Raw genomic sequence first — 19,782 nt, 5'->3', positions numbered from 1 at the left:
GCACCTCGACTACTGTATTCAGTTTTGGGCCCCTCACTACAAGAAGGACATTGAGGTGCTGGAGCGCATCCAAAGAAGGGCAACGAAGCTGGTGAAGGGTTTAGAGCACAAGTCTTAGAAGAGTGGCTGAGGGACCTGGGGTTGTTTAGCCTGGAGAAAAGGAGGCTCAGGGGAGACCTTATCGCTCTCTACAACTACCTGAAAGGAGGTTGTAGCGAGGTGGGTGTTGGTCTCTTCTCCCAAGTAACTAGTGATAGGACAAGAGGAAACGGCCTCAAGTTGCGCCAGGGGAGGTTTAGATTGGATATCAGGAAAAATTTCTTCACTGAAAGGGTTGTCAAGCATTGGAACAGGCTGCCCAGGGAAGTGGTTGAGTCACCAACCCTGGAGGTATTTACATGTATCTACATGTATCTACATGTAGATATCTACATGTAGATATCTACAGATATCTACATGTAGATACATGGAGGTATCTACATGTCTTTACATGTAGATGTGGCACTTAGGTACATGGTTTAGTGGTGGACTTGGCAGTGCTAGGTTAACGGTTGGACTTGATGATCTTAAAGGTCTTTTCCAACCCAAACGATTCTGTGATTCTATGATAAACTATGCTTCTGGTAGAAGACAGGATGGATACTGATGACTTCCACAGCAAGAGCTCTTTTTCCAACTGCAGCTGTTGAGCTGCAGAGCAATGGCAGGGCCCCCATAAGAGGAGGAGGAAGCTCTGACAAAAGAGGTGTCTGGGCCAGCCATGCCTGACTGACAGATGGGAACCAGGGCTAAAAAGGGAAGCAATGGATGATAGTGCTTAGAGATTGCCTTCTGTGAGAGACAGAAGCACCCATCTGTTGCATGGAGCTGCTGTCTCAAGAGGGTTGCTGCTTGCCCAGGGCCTGGATTTGGGACACTGTGGATAAATTGCTGAGTAATCTGGTCTTTGGAATATTATGCTTTGATGCTTTTCCACATGGGCACTAATGGTACTATACTACTAGTGCAGACCTTGAGGAGACTACTGCAGTCCTCTGGGGACAAAGGTGAAGGATATGGAGCTCCAGATGGCATTCCTCTCAAGCCTGCTCATCAAGGGGAATAGTTCAGGCATGAGTGGAAATGCAGGTCAGTATCTGTCTGTTTGGTCAGTGTCATCAGGAGGGTTTTGGCATCTATGACCATGAAAGTCTGAAGAACGAGAAATACCAAGGAAAGACAGGATCCATCTGAAGAAGTGGGGCAAGGGCATATTTGCCCACAGACCTGCTAACCTAGTGAGGAGGGCTTTAAACTAGATTTAAGAAGCATTTCTCCAGAAAAAGATGTGAGGGTCCTGGTGGACATGAGCCCACCAATGTGTCCTTGCAATGGTGAAGGCTAACTGCATACTGATCTATGTTAGCTAAAGCATGGCATAAAGCTGTATCTGGTAAAGCTATAGCTGGAGTATTGTGTCCAGTTTGGGGCCTCCCAAGAGATATGCCAACAAAACGGAAAATCTAGAGGGCTACTAAGGTATTCAGGGAGATGACACATACATGATGAGAGACTGAAGGAACTGGGTTTGTTTAGCCCGGAAAAAAGAAGGCTAAAGGAGAAGAGAGAGGGGACTCTAATTGCAATCTTGAAGTACCTAAATGGAGGTTAGAGAAAATGGAACCAGACTGCATCATCATGGAGGCGCACAGCAAAAGGAACAAGAGGCAACTGCCATAAGCTGCAAGAGGGAAAATTAGTTACGTGAGAGTAATTTGGTATCATGGAGAAAGACTGTAGCATCTCCATCCCTGGAGAATTTCAAAACTCAAGGGACAAGGCTCTGAGCAACCTGACCTAATGTCGAAGTTACCGTACCTTGAGCAAGCGATTGACTTCAAGAGCTTCCTTCCAACCTATTTTTTTTCATGATTCATCTCTATTAGTTATACAAGTTCTCATTTACTTTAAAGTTAGCTCCTTGTCACTACAGAGCATAGTTTTCTGTTCACATAAATCATATTTCATTGTTGCTCTGAGGCTAGAGATAAAGTTCTACTATTTGACGTTTCACTATGAATGTTTATCTGGCTCTTGGTGCTTTGCCAGGGATCATAGAGGAATACCGTAGTAGAACTAGAGCTGCCATATCACCTAGTGCAGTTATCCACATTCAACATCAGATAATGGCAAAGACGCCCTCTGCATACATTAACCAGATCTACCTCATTCTCTCTTCGCATGTCGCTACGATAGGAATAAATCACTGAAACAGTGTGGGTTTATTACCTTGACAAAGTTCCCATAATTGCTTTCACATTTTGTGTCTAATGGACACCTTTCATCAGCAGAACACTGAGCAAAGGCAGTTCCTGCCCTGCAACTGAGTCTGCAGAGAGACGGACACACTTGCAGTTCTTCCGTCAGTCACACGTTATGAGTAAGGATCATCTACTAATTGGGGCCAAAAGTTTCTGGGTCACTCAGCATGTGAGTATTGCTGTCCGGAAAGAGGCATTGTCTCATGCAATTAAGTCAGAAATAAAATGAGGTGGTGTGGGACTTTTGACTCAGCAACTAAGGGTTACTTGTAGTCTCTGCAAGAGCCATTGCTGAGGATCAATTGCAACATCACAGGGGCAGTTACCATGAATTAGTGCCAGCTGGGTTCCATGCAAGGCAACGCTTGCGGTTCTCGACTGGCTTCACTGGGTATTCTGCAGTATCTGTGAGTGCAGTCACTGCTGGGATCTTATCTTTTTGCCAAGGTAGAAAGCAATTGCGAGGCTGGGAGCATCTACCCGAGACCATGCGGTCTAAGCAGTTGTTCAGGGACAGTGCAGAAAGCTGTATTTTTGAGAGCTGTAGTTTTCTCTTAGTCTTAACACAGTATGGCACAAACTCACTATGTTTTTTTACAGGATTGGCTCGAAAGGTGCTGTCCAATAGTGCAGCTGCCTTCAGCTCCAGTGAACAGCAAGATTGAGGAGGTTCTGTGCCAAAAAGGATAGCTCATAAAGTTGGTTTTAATTTGGTCAGTTTTGACATAGATGCTTTCCTTCCAGATACAGCAGTTACCATTGTGAGTCTGTGAAACCATGCATTTCTATAAAGTTGTATGAGGGAAAAATTAAAGCAAAAGCAACTGCAAACAGTCTCTTTATTATGAAATGGTCTACATTATGGAAATAATTAAGAATAACATATAAAACTAATCAAGGGTTATTTTTACTCAGCGTTATATTTGCACTCTGCAATTTCTTTTCTCAAGGAAAAGAAGGGTTTCAAACATTGGTCTATCCTAAACTATCAATAGGCACTTCAGGCAACAGTGTTGGGATTCTTAAGCCTGTACATATAACATAGCTGTTAAATGCTTTTCTAAAACAGTGGGCAAGTAAATGACTGGCAAACCAGACATCACACCATAAATACAGCACCAAAAGGGAACATGTGTGACTGGCACTTCTCAGTGCTGACAATTCAGAAATCATTAATGTGCAGGCAGATATCGGAAGAAACACCATGAGATTGTCATACTGATTTTGTATATGTAATGGGTGCACAGGTGCAGATTTACTGTGAGATAAGGGATTCTAACATTACATTAGCCATTAATGTGTAGTAAAATGCCCTGATATGCAATTGTTTAGACTATGAGCACTGCAATTCTTCAGGCTTTAAACCCTAAAAAATTCAGTAAGGAACCTCAGTAGTTTTCAGGTGAATATAAAGATCTGTTACGGAATTAGATGTTTTCTCATAGCTGTAGGCCTTCAGTAGAAAATCTTAAGGTCATTTCTTTGTCTGCAAAACTCACACATTAGATCTGTTTTGGCTCCATCTAGAGATTCATTTACAAATTGACTGTGGTGCAGTCATCTGCCATGTCCCTACAGGCTTTGTGTAAGAGACCAAAAGGTATGCGGAGTTGAGTACCTACAACTATTTTTAATGCTTAGATTACTACTGGTTCTAAACCACGTGCCCTGTCTTTCCCAGCCATTCCTAGAATGTGGACCCCACAAAACATGCATGATTAAAAGGGATTCTTTTTCTCTAAGTGACCTTTCAGAAAGCGACCAAAACTTTCTGCAGAGGTTACAGCTTGACATGTGCTCTGATACATCCTACTTCATAGGTATTCAGCAGCATCCAAAATCATAAATTGATTACAGGAACTGTACTTCGCATGTGAAGGCTCCAGCTGGATAATGGGCAGCTTTTGGACTGGGGGCTATTTTCTCTTCCCAACCAAAGCCTGCTCTGGATGCAATTTTAATGAAATTTCATGTAACTAATAGTAGTATTGTTGGATCTCAGTCTAAGCACAATTGCTTGAAATAAAATAGTTTCAACACACTAAAGCAATTGCCTTTTTGTAGCCTTCAGCTATGCGTAGCTTTGTACAGGGGTGTTACCAGGAGGAACATTTCCACAGCGTGTTACTGCAGAAGGAGCCTTTCTGTCTGATAGAGCTGTCAGCACCATTAACTTTGGCATCTCGACAGGATCCTGAAGGTCTTAAAGACCCAGAAGCTTCTCACAGTACTTCTGTATTACGAATATACAGGTTTAAGTTCAGCACTTCAAGAGGAGACATTGCAGATGGTTAAGTAACAGGAGTCCTTGGGAAAAATAATCTGTGGAGGGAGAACTTCATCATCCTGATTCCCAGCTGGAGAAAAGTCCTGCTTTTCTTCAGGGATACACAGACTTTTCCTACAGATTTCCTTTCATTTCCCATGTAGAACAACTGTTACCCACACACATTTATCTATACTGTTAAAACACGTCATATAAAAAATAGGAAGAAAAATTGAATATCTTTACTGTTTTTTCAGAAGTGACAGCTTATCATTGGAAAAAAAATTATATTCACTTCAAAAGCTCAGCTTCTGAGCAAAAGTTAGGAGAAGTTTATTCCCATTGCAAAATCTTGGTTCAGGAACACTCAGACTGAAAACATGGTAAGAAACTAAATACTAGAATCAAGATTTGCATTCTGAAAAGCATAATTCATGCAGAAATAGCCCCTTTTGCTCAAGCACGCACATTTTGTGAAAGAAGAAAACAAAGCGACAAGGGAACGAACAAAACCAATAATAATCTAGGCATTTAACAAAAAGTGCATTTAAATCTAACTACGTATCAATGTTTTTAATGTAACATGATTCACTAAGATTATATTTTAAAGATCACATGTATGTGCCATCACTTGATTTACAAGCTCCATTCATTTTAGTTTACAGTTTCCTCAGTACAACAACCATCTTCCAGAAAGTGCTAGTACAGCATTGGGATCAAAAACTCCGCAAATTTATCCCAGGTCTTGGCTTGCTACTCCAACATAACCGATTACTCATCTAGATTACTTGTGTAGTGGAGAATCGACGGGCTTGGTGAAAAGAAGCATGTTAAGGGAAGGGACAGAAATTAAAGTGTTATTGCATTCCCATTTCCTGTTTTTTCACAGCTTAAGTTTTCACAGAACCCAGGGGTAAAAATTGTAAGAAAAGAAGCCAGTTTAGATAAAAAGAAGCAGTCACTGAGTTTCAAAAGAGGGACTGGCTCATTTGAATATATGAAAAGAGCAGACCTAAGAGGGATTAGTCCGAGGATATTGCCCCTCTGCTGGTCCAGCCCAACCCTCGCTCCAGCTGAAAACTCTGCTGGCTCAGGCCTGGCTCTGGACCCAGTTCTCCTTGCAGATAGGTACCTGAACTGGTATTTAAAGCGTACCCACAAGCTTAGTCCTGCAGGACTACAGGAGCCAAAATTGTCTCCTAAAATTCTCCTACTGTGCCTGTCCAGAGTAATGAACATTTTGGCAGGGCAAAGAATCTCTGTATTTATATCAAGTCTAAATTTATTTAACATCCACGATAGATATCTATAGAGCAAAAGATACTCAAGCCAGTAGGATAACTCAGACCATATGTAACACTGAGTTCAAAAGAAAGCATAGCCGTTACTCAGAAAAACTCAGTTTGTAAGAATCGTAGTTCATTTTTGCTGCAGGCTGATAGATGTGAATTTGAACCCATCTCAGTCACAGAAGATTATTGAGTACACACAGACAACCTCTTCCCAGATAAGTGCACTAGACTAACCTGCTAAAAAGAGCACAGACTATTACCACCTTTCCACGTACCTCTGAAAACCTGAGTCAGGGATTCATGTTCAAGAAGACTAAATCCAGGACAGGATTTTGGACAGTGAGTCCCAACCCTGCCTGCAAGGATGGTTCAGCTGGGGAGCTGTGGGGAGGGAGAAAGCAATCACAGTTTTTTAATGGTAGTTTCTCAGGTACATCTCCCTCCATTTGTGATCACAGCGACCTGGCTTCAGAGCCCTCCCTGGTCACAGTACACCGGCTGGCTCAAATCCCGTTCCCAGAGACGGCCACCGGCCCCCTGACACCGCTCAGAGGCTTCCTTCCAGGCTGTAGATTCCCCTCCCGTCCCTGCGGGCCGAGTCTTGGCTCAGCTACCAGTCTGCCAGGTAAACCTTGGCAAGTCATGCTGTCTATGCAGGTCTGTTCTCCCAGCAGAAAGAAGAGCGTAGTACTGATGTCAGAGGTAAAGTACTTCAAAGCCTGCTAAGAAGAATGCTGACATACAAAGACTTTAGAAATGAAAGCTGTAGAACAGTAGTTAGAAATGTTTACCCTTCATTTGGGGAAGCCAGGGATTGCAATCCAACAGAGTAGAAATGAACACTGTGACAGCAGAAAGCCAGATGCTAGGACAGAGAGGCTAGAAGGCAGTTAACTCAGGCTTTCTTCATAAGGTATTGGAAACAAGCTAGCCTGGAAGTACTGTTCAAAATACATATTCTCTGGAGTCATTCACTTCATTCTACATTGAGCCAGCTGATTTTTAGTTTTATACAGTAAGTAAAAGCAAATAAAAGGATTAAAGGAATGTTGTGGGATTTTTTCTAGGACTTTTGTCTACCAAGTTTCATGTCCTCAAAACACTACTTGAAAGCAACAGTTTCAGAGATATTCATGAGAAGTAAAACAGCAAAGATCTTGCAGAAGCTTCAAAGAACCACCAGACTTTAAACTGACAAAGCAATCTTTAAAACTAAAGTAGTAGAATAATAAAAGTAATATCTACTAGTTAACACTGTACTCAAGTCAGAGCTAAACCCCCCTCACCTTCAACACTTTGGGTTATAAATAAATGCAATGTTTACATCCTGATTCCTTTAGTCTTCTAGAGTAAAGAATGTTACAGAGCTAGACACTACTACGTAATTAGTTTAATTTCTTCTTAACACATAATTAACACTTCCTACGCCTAACTAAAACCAACTGAACTGTCACCAGTATTTATGCTGTTTTCAATCCTGACGTCTTCTCCCAAAAAGGGGGGTATATTAGTAGACCATCTGCATAAAGAAAAGCCCCACCTAATTTTTCTTTCTCCTTTCACAAAAGTATATTTCAGTAGTAGGAGAGAAGAGCAGGAAAAAAAAAATTCAGGTTAAAGAAAAGAAGTTAAGCTTTTAAAATTAGGATTGGCACCAAAAAAGTGCCAGTATTACAATTTACTAGTTAGACTTGTTCTCTTACAATTCAGTTGTGTTAAATAAAACCTGGCAAAAGAAGCTAAAGGAAAAATAAAGGAGCCTACCAGCTTTTCAAACTAAAACTAGAGATGTTTAGAGCCTTCCTTGAATCCCATTTTCCTCCTTGTCCTGGCTCACTGTATCCTATTTCTTTCTGTCTTGGAGGCCTTGTTATAATGATGTGTGATATACAGTACTAGTATCAAAAATTTAAACACACATTTTGCTGAAATTATTAGGTACTACTGTGGTATTCTATACATGAGATATTCAGAGTGATCAAGACTCGAAAACTTCAATTGAATTTTATTGTGCAATAAAAAAGAAGAGCATAATATTGTGGATAACAGATGCCATCAGACATGGCAGTGTGGTAATCCTTGCATAGCTCCTAACAAAGTGCAGCAGGAGTGGAAACATGCCATGGGTAAAGCTTCACGACACCACCGCAGGGCCTGGGCAGCACACATTCACCACGAGACGGCCAGCGCTCCAGGCAGACTCCAAAGACTAGTTAAGTTGTACAGAACGCCTCTGACTGCCAGAGCAACTTAGGATGGGAAGCATGTGGCATGCTGGCTAGTTAAACTGGATTTACAGCCTCTCTGCACTGCCAAAACAGTGCTAAGCAAGCGAAGAGTAATACTGCTGCTTACACCTCCCACTGCTCCCTTTTCCTCCTCTACCCTAGATTTTACTTTGCATGTGGCTTCTTCCCTATGTACACCCCAGGGCCCTGTGACTGTACACTCCCTTGCTTCTCATTGTTTTCCCTCCAAGTACCTGCTTATTTCATAATGAAAGATATTTGGTGCAATTAGTAGTTTATATGAAGAAATACACAGTAGATAAAAAACTGCTTTTGTGGAGTTTTTTATCTTTAGAAAAATAATTCAGAGAAAATTGCTTACAGCTCTGAACTTTGAAAATTTGCTCTTATTTGCAATATGACCAAGGTCACAAGTACTTCTCGTTTTCACGGATCAGGCTAGAAATGGCTAGTGTGATCACCTACAGACAGACTGAAAAATGATGGAAGCTTTGTGTAGAAAATTGTTTCTGAACATCCTTGTTCTTTCTTAGCACTTGCAATTCATAAGCTCAGTACAACTTGATTTTTCACTTTTCAGTCATGAAAAACTGCACCATGTAAGAGCCTACTTACATCTAAACCTGTATTTATGCAGAGCAAAGATATTTCTGGGATCCTAGATGCCTGGAGTAGTCTGGTATGGTGCAAAAGCTTTTAGAAAAAACAAGTATGCCAAGAATGGGAACTTCACAAAAGAGAACTGGTACAATCACGTTAAAGATCCCTGAAGACCAAAAAATTCCCACAACTTGCACCTAATGAAACTAGTTGAGCAGAACATTTTGCCTGGGATTTGGGAAACTAAAATTTTGTTCCCTCTAAGCTCGACTGTTTTCAGATTCGTACCTCTGTCTGCTCTGCAGTTTCCTAATCTAAGCTAAAATCAGGATCTTTTCCCTGCCTTAGACTTTAGCACAGCTTCAATAAGGAGCAATGTGCAGAGACTTTCTCACCTACAGTTCTGTGGAAAGGAGAGTCTTCTAGAACCTGGGAGATGGAAGGACTGGTTTGAACAAAACCCATGCATCTCGTTTCCTAGGCATGAGCAAAGTAGTTGTTGTATGAAGCAGGGACACCACTTTGCTTGCTGGGGACTCAGAATTGACAGTAAGCCCTGCTTAATTCTCTAAAAAACACGTGGCCCCGCCCTCAGGAAAGAGCTGTGAGATCTGGATTCCAAATGGGCAGAAGCAGCAAAGCCTGTAAAAGGTACGTGAAGTGGCACTATCCCTCTCCTGAGCGCTATTTATGCCAAGGTTTAGGTGACTTGCCACTTTGCGTGCTGCATTAGTCCAAGTTGCCTTGTGAAGCACCTAACACCCACCACCACCATTCTGAATTTCACTCTGGGTAGCCAGACATCTTAAAACAAGGCTCTAACTTGTATCCCTTGAGTACCTGAAGAGCCTGCATTTAGTAACTTCTGCTGAGTAAGAGAGGCTCCGGGACCGGCCTCAACAAATCTCTTAGAAGTACAGCATATGCTTTAAAGGAAGAAAAAACCCCAAACCTCAATTTAGAAGTGACCACTGACAAAGAATCTGGCACACCGCTGGTTAAGTGTTCCAGTGTCTATTATGTTCCATTAAAATTGTTTGCTTAAAGCCAAAATTTATCTGTCTTCAATTTCAAGACATTTCATCCTATTATAGCTTCGTTAGATCAAAGAATTCTCTATTATCAAACTACTTTTCTCCATGGAGGTAATTATAGGTAGATACTCATTTCGGAACCGTGTCTGCCTTTAAAGTAAGCTCTCCAAGTACTACAAGGCATGTGCTTGATTTTTGGCACAAGAACTGGATACTGCATTTGGCACTAGCGTAAGCACTACTGGAACAAAAGTAGTATTACCTCCCCCATTCCATTTGATATCCCCTTTTTAATGCATCCAAGAGTTGCATTTGGCCAAGTGGGAGCTTATGTTCAGCTGACTATCCATCATGCCTCCTAACTTTCTCTCAAAACACCGATTCTTGGGATAGGCTCCCATTCCATTTCCAGATGTATGACTTTACACTTGGTGATAGTGAAACAGGCTGTATGAGCTGGACACCAGCAAAGAAGGCAATACCAATTAACTGTAAAGCACATAAACCTCAGCATGCCTGAAAAATTTGTGAGTTGTTAGCGTTTCAAACGGTCTCCTGTTGCTTCTCCAATAGCTATTAGGTAAAGCTTCTGGCTTCAGTTCTGAGGAAAAAAAGGAAGATGTTGGTCATTCTGAAAGAGGGCAAGAGTTAATAGAAATTTTGCTCCAGAATGTGTCAGCAGCTGGCAGTTATGGACAGCGAGAAAAAACCAGCATGTTTACAAGAACCTGAACTTTATCATAGAATGTTGACAAAGGATCTGCATTATTTATTGTTTAGGGACCAAGTGATTGTCTTCATCAGCTACATTTTTAACTCATATTACCTCATAAATACTCCATACTATTCATGCATCAAGTGGATCATGCCTCATTTCCAGTGCAAATTCTGACCTTAACTATCAGATCACAAGCTATTTCTGTAATTGCCTACTATGGGACATGCCTGAAGAGCAATACTGAAGATCTGGAAAGCTATGCTAGTGTAAAAGGTGACCAACTATGCAGGATTACCAGCTTATACACAGCTACACTTTAATATTAGTTCCCACACTATGTATTAACATTTTGCAGCTGTTATCTGAAAGCGCATTTCAAAGGCAGGTAAGAAAAATGAGTTGCTCAAGTACGATGAAAACCAAATTAATGTTCTCCTCACTAACACTTCAGCGCATGTATTCCTTTAAACAAAGTTTGGGACCTACAGGGCATTATCAGACAAACAAGGTCCTACAGCACTGATTAACTTCATGAGTTAATCTTTTGTTCTCTACACCCATCATACAAAGTTTGCTATCCATTTGTATGGCTTCCTTATAGCCATGAAATGTTTTTCTGTTAAGAATATACTAGAACATGTGTACGAGTCAAAGGGAAATAACTGAAAACCTTGTAGCAAAGGAATGGAAGAACTCTACCAATTGAAACAAACAAACAAGGATACTGAAGTCGTCAAAACTTTTCTCAGGTACGTCCCCCCGCTAGCTGAATTTCATTGCCTATTGGTGCAGTTTTAAGCTGAAGGGAGTCAGATTGTTCTCTTACAAGATCAAGACGAGAACTGAGGTTTCCCATTAATAGTGCAAAGCAATTATTGTAATTTTCACCATAAGATCTTTTCCCTTCACCCAGCAACTTTATGAAAACTTTTTTTCCTTGTAAATCATACCGCTTATCACTTTACCAAGATGCCTAACAAATGAAGTACTTTCATGGTTTTCACCTCATTCACTCATTGAACCCTTTTCAAGCATGTATCAGCCGTCTACTTACTTGCACTGAACAGCTGTAAGGAACTGCTAAGTTCTTCTGATTTAGTGCAGTTATTAGCTTAAATGGACAAAGGTGCTGGTACTTTCACATTTAGAGACAAGAAGCTGTGTTACTAGATTTTGGAGCTCGACTCACAATAGGGGAATTGTCACTTCAGGTTTTAGAACTCAGTTGTTCAAGTATCTGGAAACACTGACCCATCTGACACTCAGCTCTTTTGCCAATGTCCTAACACATTAACAAACAAAAGCACACAACTATTTTCAGTTAAGCCACTATAATAATTTCCAGAGTTATTTAAAAACAAAACTAGCTTTTGACAAGCTTTAATAAACTAGCATTGCTGTTCAGAAGTTTTATTTAAAGTGCAGAAATAAGCTTTTTCACAAATTGGAAAAAAAAAAAATCAATGCCAGTGATTTTTAAATGGACATCCTTCATTGGTGAAGTATGTAAATACAGCTTGCCTGTAACTGAGAAAAGCATTTCAGTCAGAGCCAACGTGACTTGTTGATCTGTTGTACCAAATGTCTCGGCAGGCTAAGGCTCCTTCAGTGAAGTGCTCGCGAGATGAGAAGTCAGTTTGAATGCAAGCCGAATTATGCATTTTACCAGTCCCTGGGTTTCTGATCTGTACTCTGCTAGACCTACACATTAGCAACAACTGTTCATACCCTCATGAATCCTGTGGTCAACACTTCTACAGTATCTGAAATAAAACACTGCAAACAAATTACGTAAAGATGAGTAATTATCTAGAATGTGGAAAATAATTTGCTATTTTGTAAAGTATTTCATGTTTCCTTTGGTAAAAAATACCTGAAGATGTTCAGAGCTGGAAGTAATTATTATGATCTTAAAATCAGGATCTTAACATGTTAAGAACCGATTTACCCTTGCCTCTTCTTTACACAGAAAAATCTTCTCGCACAGCTTTGGTGCACTACAACTAAGTAAGAATCCTGTCCACTCGCTCAGTTTGTCATTTACTGTACTTTTAATCACAACAAAAATAAATAACTGTTGCCACTCAAAAACTAATGTTACCTGCGTGAATCCTTCCAAATTTTCTTCCTCCAAATGAAGGTGAAACAGTATTATCTATATACCGCTAATTCAAACTGTACATGGGTCTTTGAAACAGGTTACTCCAAAGTTAACTTAGCAACCGCCACCACTAGAGAAGAGGATCACAGAAAGAGACCAATCGAGATGACACACAGTTTCGTGCAAGATGGCTTTATTAATAGACCAGAGTTTGAAAGATTGCAGCTGGGCATCTGAATCTGAAAGGGGAAAAAAGAAGTATCATTAGACGTGTAGATCTGAAACTACTTTGGCCACCCGAAGAATTAATACATTTCTACAGTTTATCACTTGGGCTAAAAATACTGATTTTATTTCACTGGATTTAAGACTTCAATAGTCTTGCACACAATAACTAACTTCTATATTAGCATCTTTTCACTCACAACACAGATGTCAAGTGCCAGAACTAACAGGATACACATTCCTACCTTCAACTATTGGTACCTATTTTCCTATTTGTCTAAAAGCCTAGCAGGGGGAACTTGATATTTAAAGACATTTTAACTTTTGCTGCAGTAACCCTATTTTCAGCACATTTCAGGGACCGTTTACATACAAAAATGAAAGCAAAAAAGCAGACTTGAGACCAGTTCCTGTAAAGTTTTCTTGAGAGCTAATGAAATTCAGCATCTTGCCAATACTGAATTATCAAAATTTGGTATCAAGTACTATGCTCTTTTTCCCCCAATCTATATGAAGGAATTGGTATGGGAAGTCTTTGTTTGTTTTTTTAAATCTATTTGAGACTACCACTTAAGTAATAAGAAATAAAGACAAATAACAGGAAACCAGCTACATATAGGGAAGAAGAATAAATACTCATCTTCAGATACATGGCCCTTCAGAATGACAGTACTTAAGAGTACTGCCAATATCTCATCTGAACCTACTGCTCTAGTTGGCCATTACTTCAGCAGAAACCTACAACATTCTATTTTCTACATGTAGGTATTTCAAACATGCACTCTATTCAGAACAGTAGGAAAATAGCAGGAATAGAAAGTGCAGAAGACAAGAACAATCAGTTATCTTAGCTTTACACCAGAGGTACGATTGTTTGCAGTCCAAGCAGAAGAACTAACTGCTTATAAGCATAAAATAAGAAACTGCAAGGTCACTTCCTAAATTGAAAGATGGAGTAAAGCCCTGATGTCTGCTACTTACATGGGATGCTGAGGTAGAAGTCCAATGAAAAACACAAGCAACCAGCTGAATAACCCTAGTTTCTCTGCCAATATACTACTCCTCACAGGCATTTATAGCCACTGCAATAGTGAACTAGAAGCTTCCCTCCTGTAGGAAGGCTCCTGAAAACTCAAGACCACCAGTATACTTCTCCATCTTCACTGACAAACATCAGGAGAAAGGATCTACACTGACAGAAAACCTGCAAGGTTTCAATTAAAAATAGCAGTTTCCATCTTGCACTCAGACACCAGACAGGAGCATAAAGCAAAAGTAGTTTTGCTCAATCTTGACTATGAAGCCTCATGCACTAACTTAAGGGAAACATCTGCCAGTACTGAACTTGTAAGAGTTTGTGCCACCAGCAGCAAAATTTCTACAATACTAGTATGAGTAACATAACATCACCCCAGGCACCAGACAGCACAGCAATTCTGCTACTCAAAGTTACCCACTTCTTCCCATAGTTGAGCTAAAAAGCTTTACAAGAACACTGTCCCCAGTAAGCAACTATATTCCCAAAGCGCAAGTTTCCACGTGCCATGTAACCAGTGCTTTAAAACTCTGCTGCTTCACAGATGGAGACAACAAAGCAACATGCAAAAAGCTTGGGGGAGTGGAAACTGAGGAAGAACAGCCTACAAAAAAGCTTCAAGAAAAAAAGCTGTCAGTCCTATGAAATATCTTTCCATTTGACTTGGACAGACAGCAGACCTCAATGAGCCCAACTTGCTATGCCTTGTTAGCTATAAAAACATTTTTAAAAGGCTTAAAAAACTCCCAAACTACTTCCCCTCCTTCAGAAAATTTGATTTCTGAGAACTCATCCAAACACCTGTTTTAAGCTATGAAGTCACATCACTACTCACTATTTTTTTATTAGCTGACCCTCTGGAAGTTAGGAATTCCTAAGTAAACTGCACATCTGATTTCTAAAAAAAAAAAAACAAAACCGAAGAAAAAAAAACAACAAAAAAAACCCCAAACGAACCAAACCCAAACCAAAAAACCAACCAACCAAAAAACCCTTCTTGCCTTTGGAGGAATCAGTTTGGGTAAAATTGGGTCTTTGCCTGTTATTCTTTCCAAGCATCCTAACACAACGAAGTTTTCTTAAATTCCAGCATATCTGTCATACCAAAAAGGCATTTGTCCTTGACTGAAAATAAGATATGGGCAACACCAAAGCTACTTTAGTGTTTAAAAAGGTGGAAAAAGCAATGGGAAGTACGAGAACTCTGAATGAAGTTTTGGCTTTGAATGGCAGAGACTTCTCATCAAAGCAGGAACAGCAGAGTGAGAACAATAGATGGTAAGACATTGTTTGAACTAGATACTAACTTCAGGACTCAGCTGTCACTGTCAAACTGCTTTAAGTGTTAAAAAACCTTCCCATTTCTAAAGGACAGACTATTCAAATGGGCAAATTAGTCTTTCAAAATTACCATCTTGGTCATGTTAACATGAAAGCTTAAATTGAATCATTTTGAAGCCTGAACAAGCTGAAAATTTAGACCATTAAAATTCTAAATTGGTAATTTAATTTCTCCCAGTCCTAAACAGGCTTTTATAGCAGAAATCAGACAATCTGAAAAAAACACTGTACTTGCAATCACAAGACTTTGATCATATTAAGAATTCATTAATGAGGGCTGAAAATTTTAGCCCAGATCTCAAGGCTTCCCATCATAAAACCCAAATAAGGTTTTAAAACAAGTTATTGGTAAATGAAAAGTAAGTTATTGGTAATGTTTATACTTCCTAAACATATCAGCTGTAACGAAGATTTAATTTCTTCACAAATGTTTAAGCTTTAGCCAGACTTTAAAAATAAAATCAGAACACTGTATTGTCCAAGTAGCTTTATACCGTAGGTACCACCCAAGCATGAGTGAATATATATTAGACCTGAACGTTCAACCAATAACGGCAGCTGCCTACACAGCAGAGACAGAACAGTGGATAGTATTAACCTTTGGTAATATCTCACCATTAGTTCATTCTCCTTATGAGTCTGTTGATCTGATCTTCTCTGTTACCAGCATCCCCACCTTCCACGAAGTGGATCGTTTTCTTCTTCATTCCACCCCGAGGAGAGGATAATTTGAAGGGCCAAAGGAAGTTGTTCACAACTTTGAAGTTCTTGCCAACAGTATAAATTTCATGGATCACATCTTCCATGCAGATGATGCCAAACTTTCCTAAAATTCAGAAACGTTGTTTTCAGAAGGGCTACAGAGCCACTCGTCAACGACAAGCTAAAAATCATCAAGTTGTTATTGTCATACCTACTTTTTCTGATCAACTTCAGGAAGTCAGAAAGAACCCACTCTGTCATGACACCCAATGACTGACTTTTCCAATTAACATGGATTAGCTGCAGCCAACTCATTATTTAGTTGTTACATCTGGCAAGAGGCATCAGTTTCAACTGTTGGTATTTGTAGCCAGCAATGAGGAACAACAGAAAACAAACCCCACTTAGGGAATCTTACGAAAATAGACTGTGTTCTTTGAAGAAAAGCTAGATTAAATACACTTAAACCCTAGTTATGTGTAGCTCGGGGAAATTCACTGAACTACTTATGCTGTTGAATAATGCAACAGCATGTTTTCTTAATGCCTTTCCAGAGTCTTCAGTGACATGTTACAGGTTAACTGCTCGTAAAATACAATGCTAAAAAGGAAAGTGATTATAGCATAATACTTGTACCTTCAGAATCTGATTATCTATTGCCCTGGAAAAGGAACAAACGTGACACAGTCAAATTTGAAGTGATACACAAATCAAGTGCCAAAAATGGGAGCGACATCAGTCTTTCCTTTCGCTCCTGGCATGACTGGAAAAGAAGGAGCCTCCTAGAGCAGTCTATTTCCTGACAACTGACCACCATGCTTTGTTTTTACTAAGTACACTAATGGCTTTTACTAGCCAGTTCTTCTGACAGGAAGTTTGAAAAGTCTGTTACCAGACCATGAAGGTCTAAGACACAAGCAATGTCTAATATTAAACTTGAAACTTCACAGCTACGTATGATAAGCTTCTTTCCTGCCACAGCACCTTTTCATTACTGAAAAACCTACTGACCTATTAAAGGTCAAGGAGTTTACATTTAAAATTACAAACTTAATGCTAAAATTCAATTCTTTACACTGGTTTTCAATACTTTATAACACAAGTTACTTCCAGCTTGCTTTGTATTAAGCTATTAAGACAGAAGTAGAGATTATTAACCAATCACTCCTATTCTCCAGAAGCAAGTAAGGATAGTTGTCCAGCTTAGCATTAATCATCCAAAGGCAACAAGTTGGTTTCTTGTTTTGTTTAGTGAAGCAGTATTTACCAAGGCGTTTTTGAATCAGGGAATTATCAGTAAGAGCAATGCGCTGCTTGTTGATCTTGCCATAACCACGCTTGTAGATCAATTCATGCACAGACTTCAGATTGGGATAACTGAAACAGTCAAGGGAAAAAAAAAAGTTACTAGTCTTTGCAAGCCACCTTCCAAGTTAACATCCCCAAATGAAACTTCCATAACAAACAATTTAGGATCATTTCAGCATGTCGCAATTGTAAATACAAAAGCAACAGAGAAGCAAATCTTACTCATACGGAGTTCCCAACAACACTAGTATGAGACTGTAATCATATCTAACAAGCATTGCCTTTTAAAGCACTGCCTTCATCATGTTTTCAATTCAAAGCAGGGAAAGCACACAGAAGATAAGAACATTTTAAACACAAGGGAAACTGCAAGTCAAGTGTAGCAAAATGCAAAAGGCACTCAACATTTGCACCCTGATTTGATAAAACTAGCCATTTCACTCACCCCCATGCAATATAGGGTTCAACAATCCGCAACATGTTGATAGAAGCTTTGTTGAGTTTTACAAACGTGCCATTAAAAATCTGACGCAGGCGAAGAAGCTGCAACACCTTGCGGACCTTAGGGCTGACACCATTGGTACTAGAGAACATAGGAAAAAAGCCTCAATTATTTACATCCCAGAAAACACTTAAGTGTCAGGTTAAAAAAAAAAAACCACAATAGTATCATTCCCATATGAAATGCATCACTATTTTGCCAATTACACAAAACTAGCTCAGTAAATTATCTACTATCTCTATATATTTCAGTATTAAAACAGATCTATTTCCATGAAAAGAACTGAAATAAGCATTATAATGAAACAATTTAGAACTATCCTTGTGCTCTCCTGAACATAATTCTTCCAATCACACCTTTTGTTAGTTTTCTGTAACACTTTACCAAAGGAGAGTTAAACACACACTTCAAACAAAGCTTAGTAGAATGTTAAGGAATACTGGCATGTAATTTTATTGAGATTAAGGTGAAACAGAAAAACTGTCTGCACGTATTTGTAGCCTTGCCACCTTCTTAAAAACCAAGGATTCCTGAAGAGAGGAGACATAGCCAGCATAATGATTTTGCACTTAATAAGCCTCTGGTGCATGTACAACATTACTGTCAACAACTTTCCAAGCCACCAGCGGAAGACTTGATTTTATTTACATAATTAAGCCCTCAAAACAGATAACAGGAAAGCCAATTTCAGTACTTTTGAACATAAAATTGTTTACATCCGTATTCAATCTTACCCTCTTATCCTGATCACAAATGCCAGTTTCGGTTCCGCTGGAACGTAGTAATTGCCAGCTTTCCGGGCCATCCTGGCCATACGGATCTCCTGCCTATACATGTGCCTGTACTCCTTGTGGTAAGCTTGGGCTCTTGCATAGATGAGTTTTCTTTGTGCCTTACGAGACTGAAATCAATTGAAAATTACTTAGTATTATATAATGCCTTTTAACACATGAAAACCACCTTCAAATAACGTAGCATATTCTAGAACTTCCCAGAAATAACACAGATTAAAGGAACATCTGCCCGTATCACGGAGTTTAGAATCACTCTCACTAATATGCTAGAGAATCTGGAAGACTGTTACACTGCAGCGCTGCTTTACCTTTAACAATGTTACCACGCATCAAGCTTACCCTCACAAAGGCTGTAACCTCTTGCCTTGTAGAAGGCTAACTAATCTTATAGACAACCGTACACTTTGCCCTTACTCTGCCCAGAACTGGTTTGTTACTGACACCCCCCCCCCCAAAAAAGCAGCGTATTTTAGTCCAAAACATTAAGAAAATATGAATGTGCTAGACCTAAATACTGTAAACTTCTGTATTGCATTACATCAGCAGTAGTAGCTGATATTGCAAAAGATAAGCAATTCAAGTCAAGGAGTCATGAAATATTCACCTTTTTTATAGCCAACATCCTCTTCTGACGTTTAGCTTTTACAGCTGCATAAGCCTGCCGCTTTTTCAGCAGGCTTTCCGGTACGGATGGCACCTTCTTTGCTCTAAATGAAGAGAAAAAAAAACCTCTTTTAGCTGTTATGAAGAAACTGGTCTTTAAAGTAACACACAACAATGAATGCAAACTCCTAACACAATATGTATGCAGGCCTCACTGCCTCGAGCCGGGTCATTGAGGCACCTTACTTGCTTCCGCTGTCACCAGGCCTCAATGCAGCCTGAACAGATCACCTTTTCTACTAGACAAGGCGATCCGACAGACTAGCTGTTGAGCTGCACACAACCTATGTACACAACCATAAAGACTGAGACCACTTGAGCGACAGGGAGTTTCTACCCTACCCTGCTGCGACCCAATTTGTAATAAAAGGAAGTCTGTTTCAAGCGCATCTCTTTCAGATTAATAAACATTTCAACGGGTGCTTTAAGAGAAAAACTAGTTTGGTAGTACTCTGAAACTTACAGAATTCTAAGCTCGCTCAGAAATTTAAACTCTTAGATGCCACAAAACTTGCAAGACCAGCGTTTATAGAGCCATAATTACCCGGGTGAGCTCCTACCCTAAGCGTACCCAGCTATGGCTCCCTACTCAAGCCGCACACGGCTTCGCGCACCCCAGCGCAGCACTGACTCCCCGCCAAGCCAGGAGAA

General features: G+C 39.9%; 1 protein-coding gene across 1 annotated transcript in view; it reads right to left on the bottom strand.

Moving 5' to 3' along the window:
* Positions 1-12,736: 12,736 nt before the first annotated feature.
* The window catches only part of RPL7 (ribosomal protein L7), a 7,440-nt gene continuing 394 nt past the window's right edge, over positions 12,737-19,782 (bottom strand). Inside the window, exons 2-7 of the mRNA XM_009272650.2 lie at positions 19,073-19,175; positions 18,409-18,575; positions 17,618-17,755; positions 17,132-17,241; positions 15,778-15,988; positions 12,737-12,799 (exon numbers count right to left, since the gene is read on the bottom strand). Of these exons, the coding sequence (XP_009270925.1) occupies positions 15,780-15,988; positions 17,132-17,241; positions 17,618-17,755; positions 18,409-18,575; positions 19,073-19,175 (727 nt within the window). The 3' untranslated portion in view covers positions 12,737-12,799; positions 15,778-15,779. The remainder of the gene's footprint in view (positions 12,800-15,777; positions 15,989-17,131; positions 17,242-17,617; positions 17,756-18,408; positions 18,576-19,072; positions 19,176-19,782) is intronic.

Source organism: Aptenodytes forsteri, unplaced genomic scaffold (genome assembly GCF_000699145.1).
Source record: "Aptenodytes forsteri isolate BGI_AS27 unplaced genomic scaffold, ASM69914v1 Scaffold62, whole genome shotgun sequence".
NCBI lineage: Eukaryota > Metazoa > Chordata > Aves > Sphenisciformes > Spheniscidae > Aptenodytes > Aptenodytes forsteri.
Note: the sequence above shows the minus strand (reverse complement) of the source record. Positions and strands in the feature narration are given on the sequence as shown.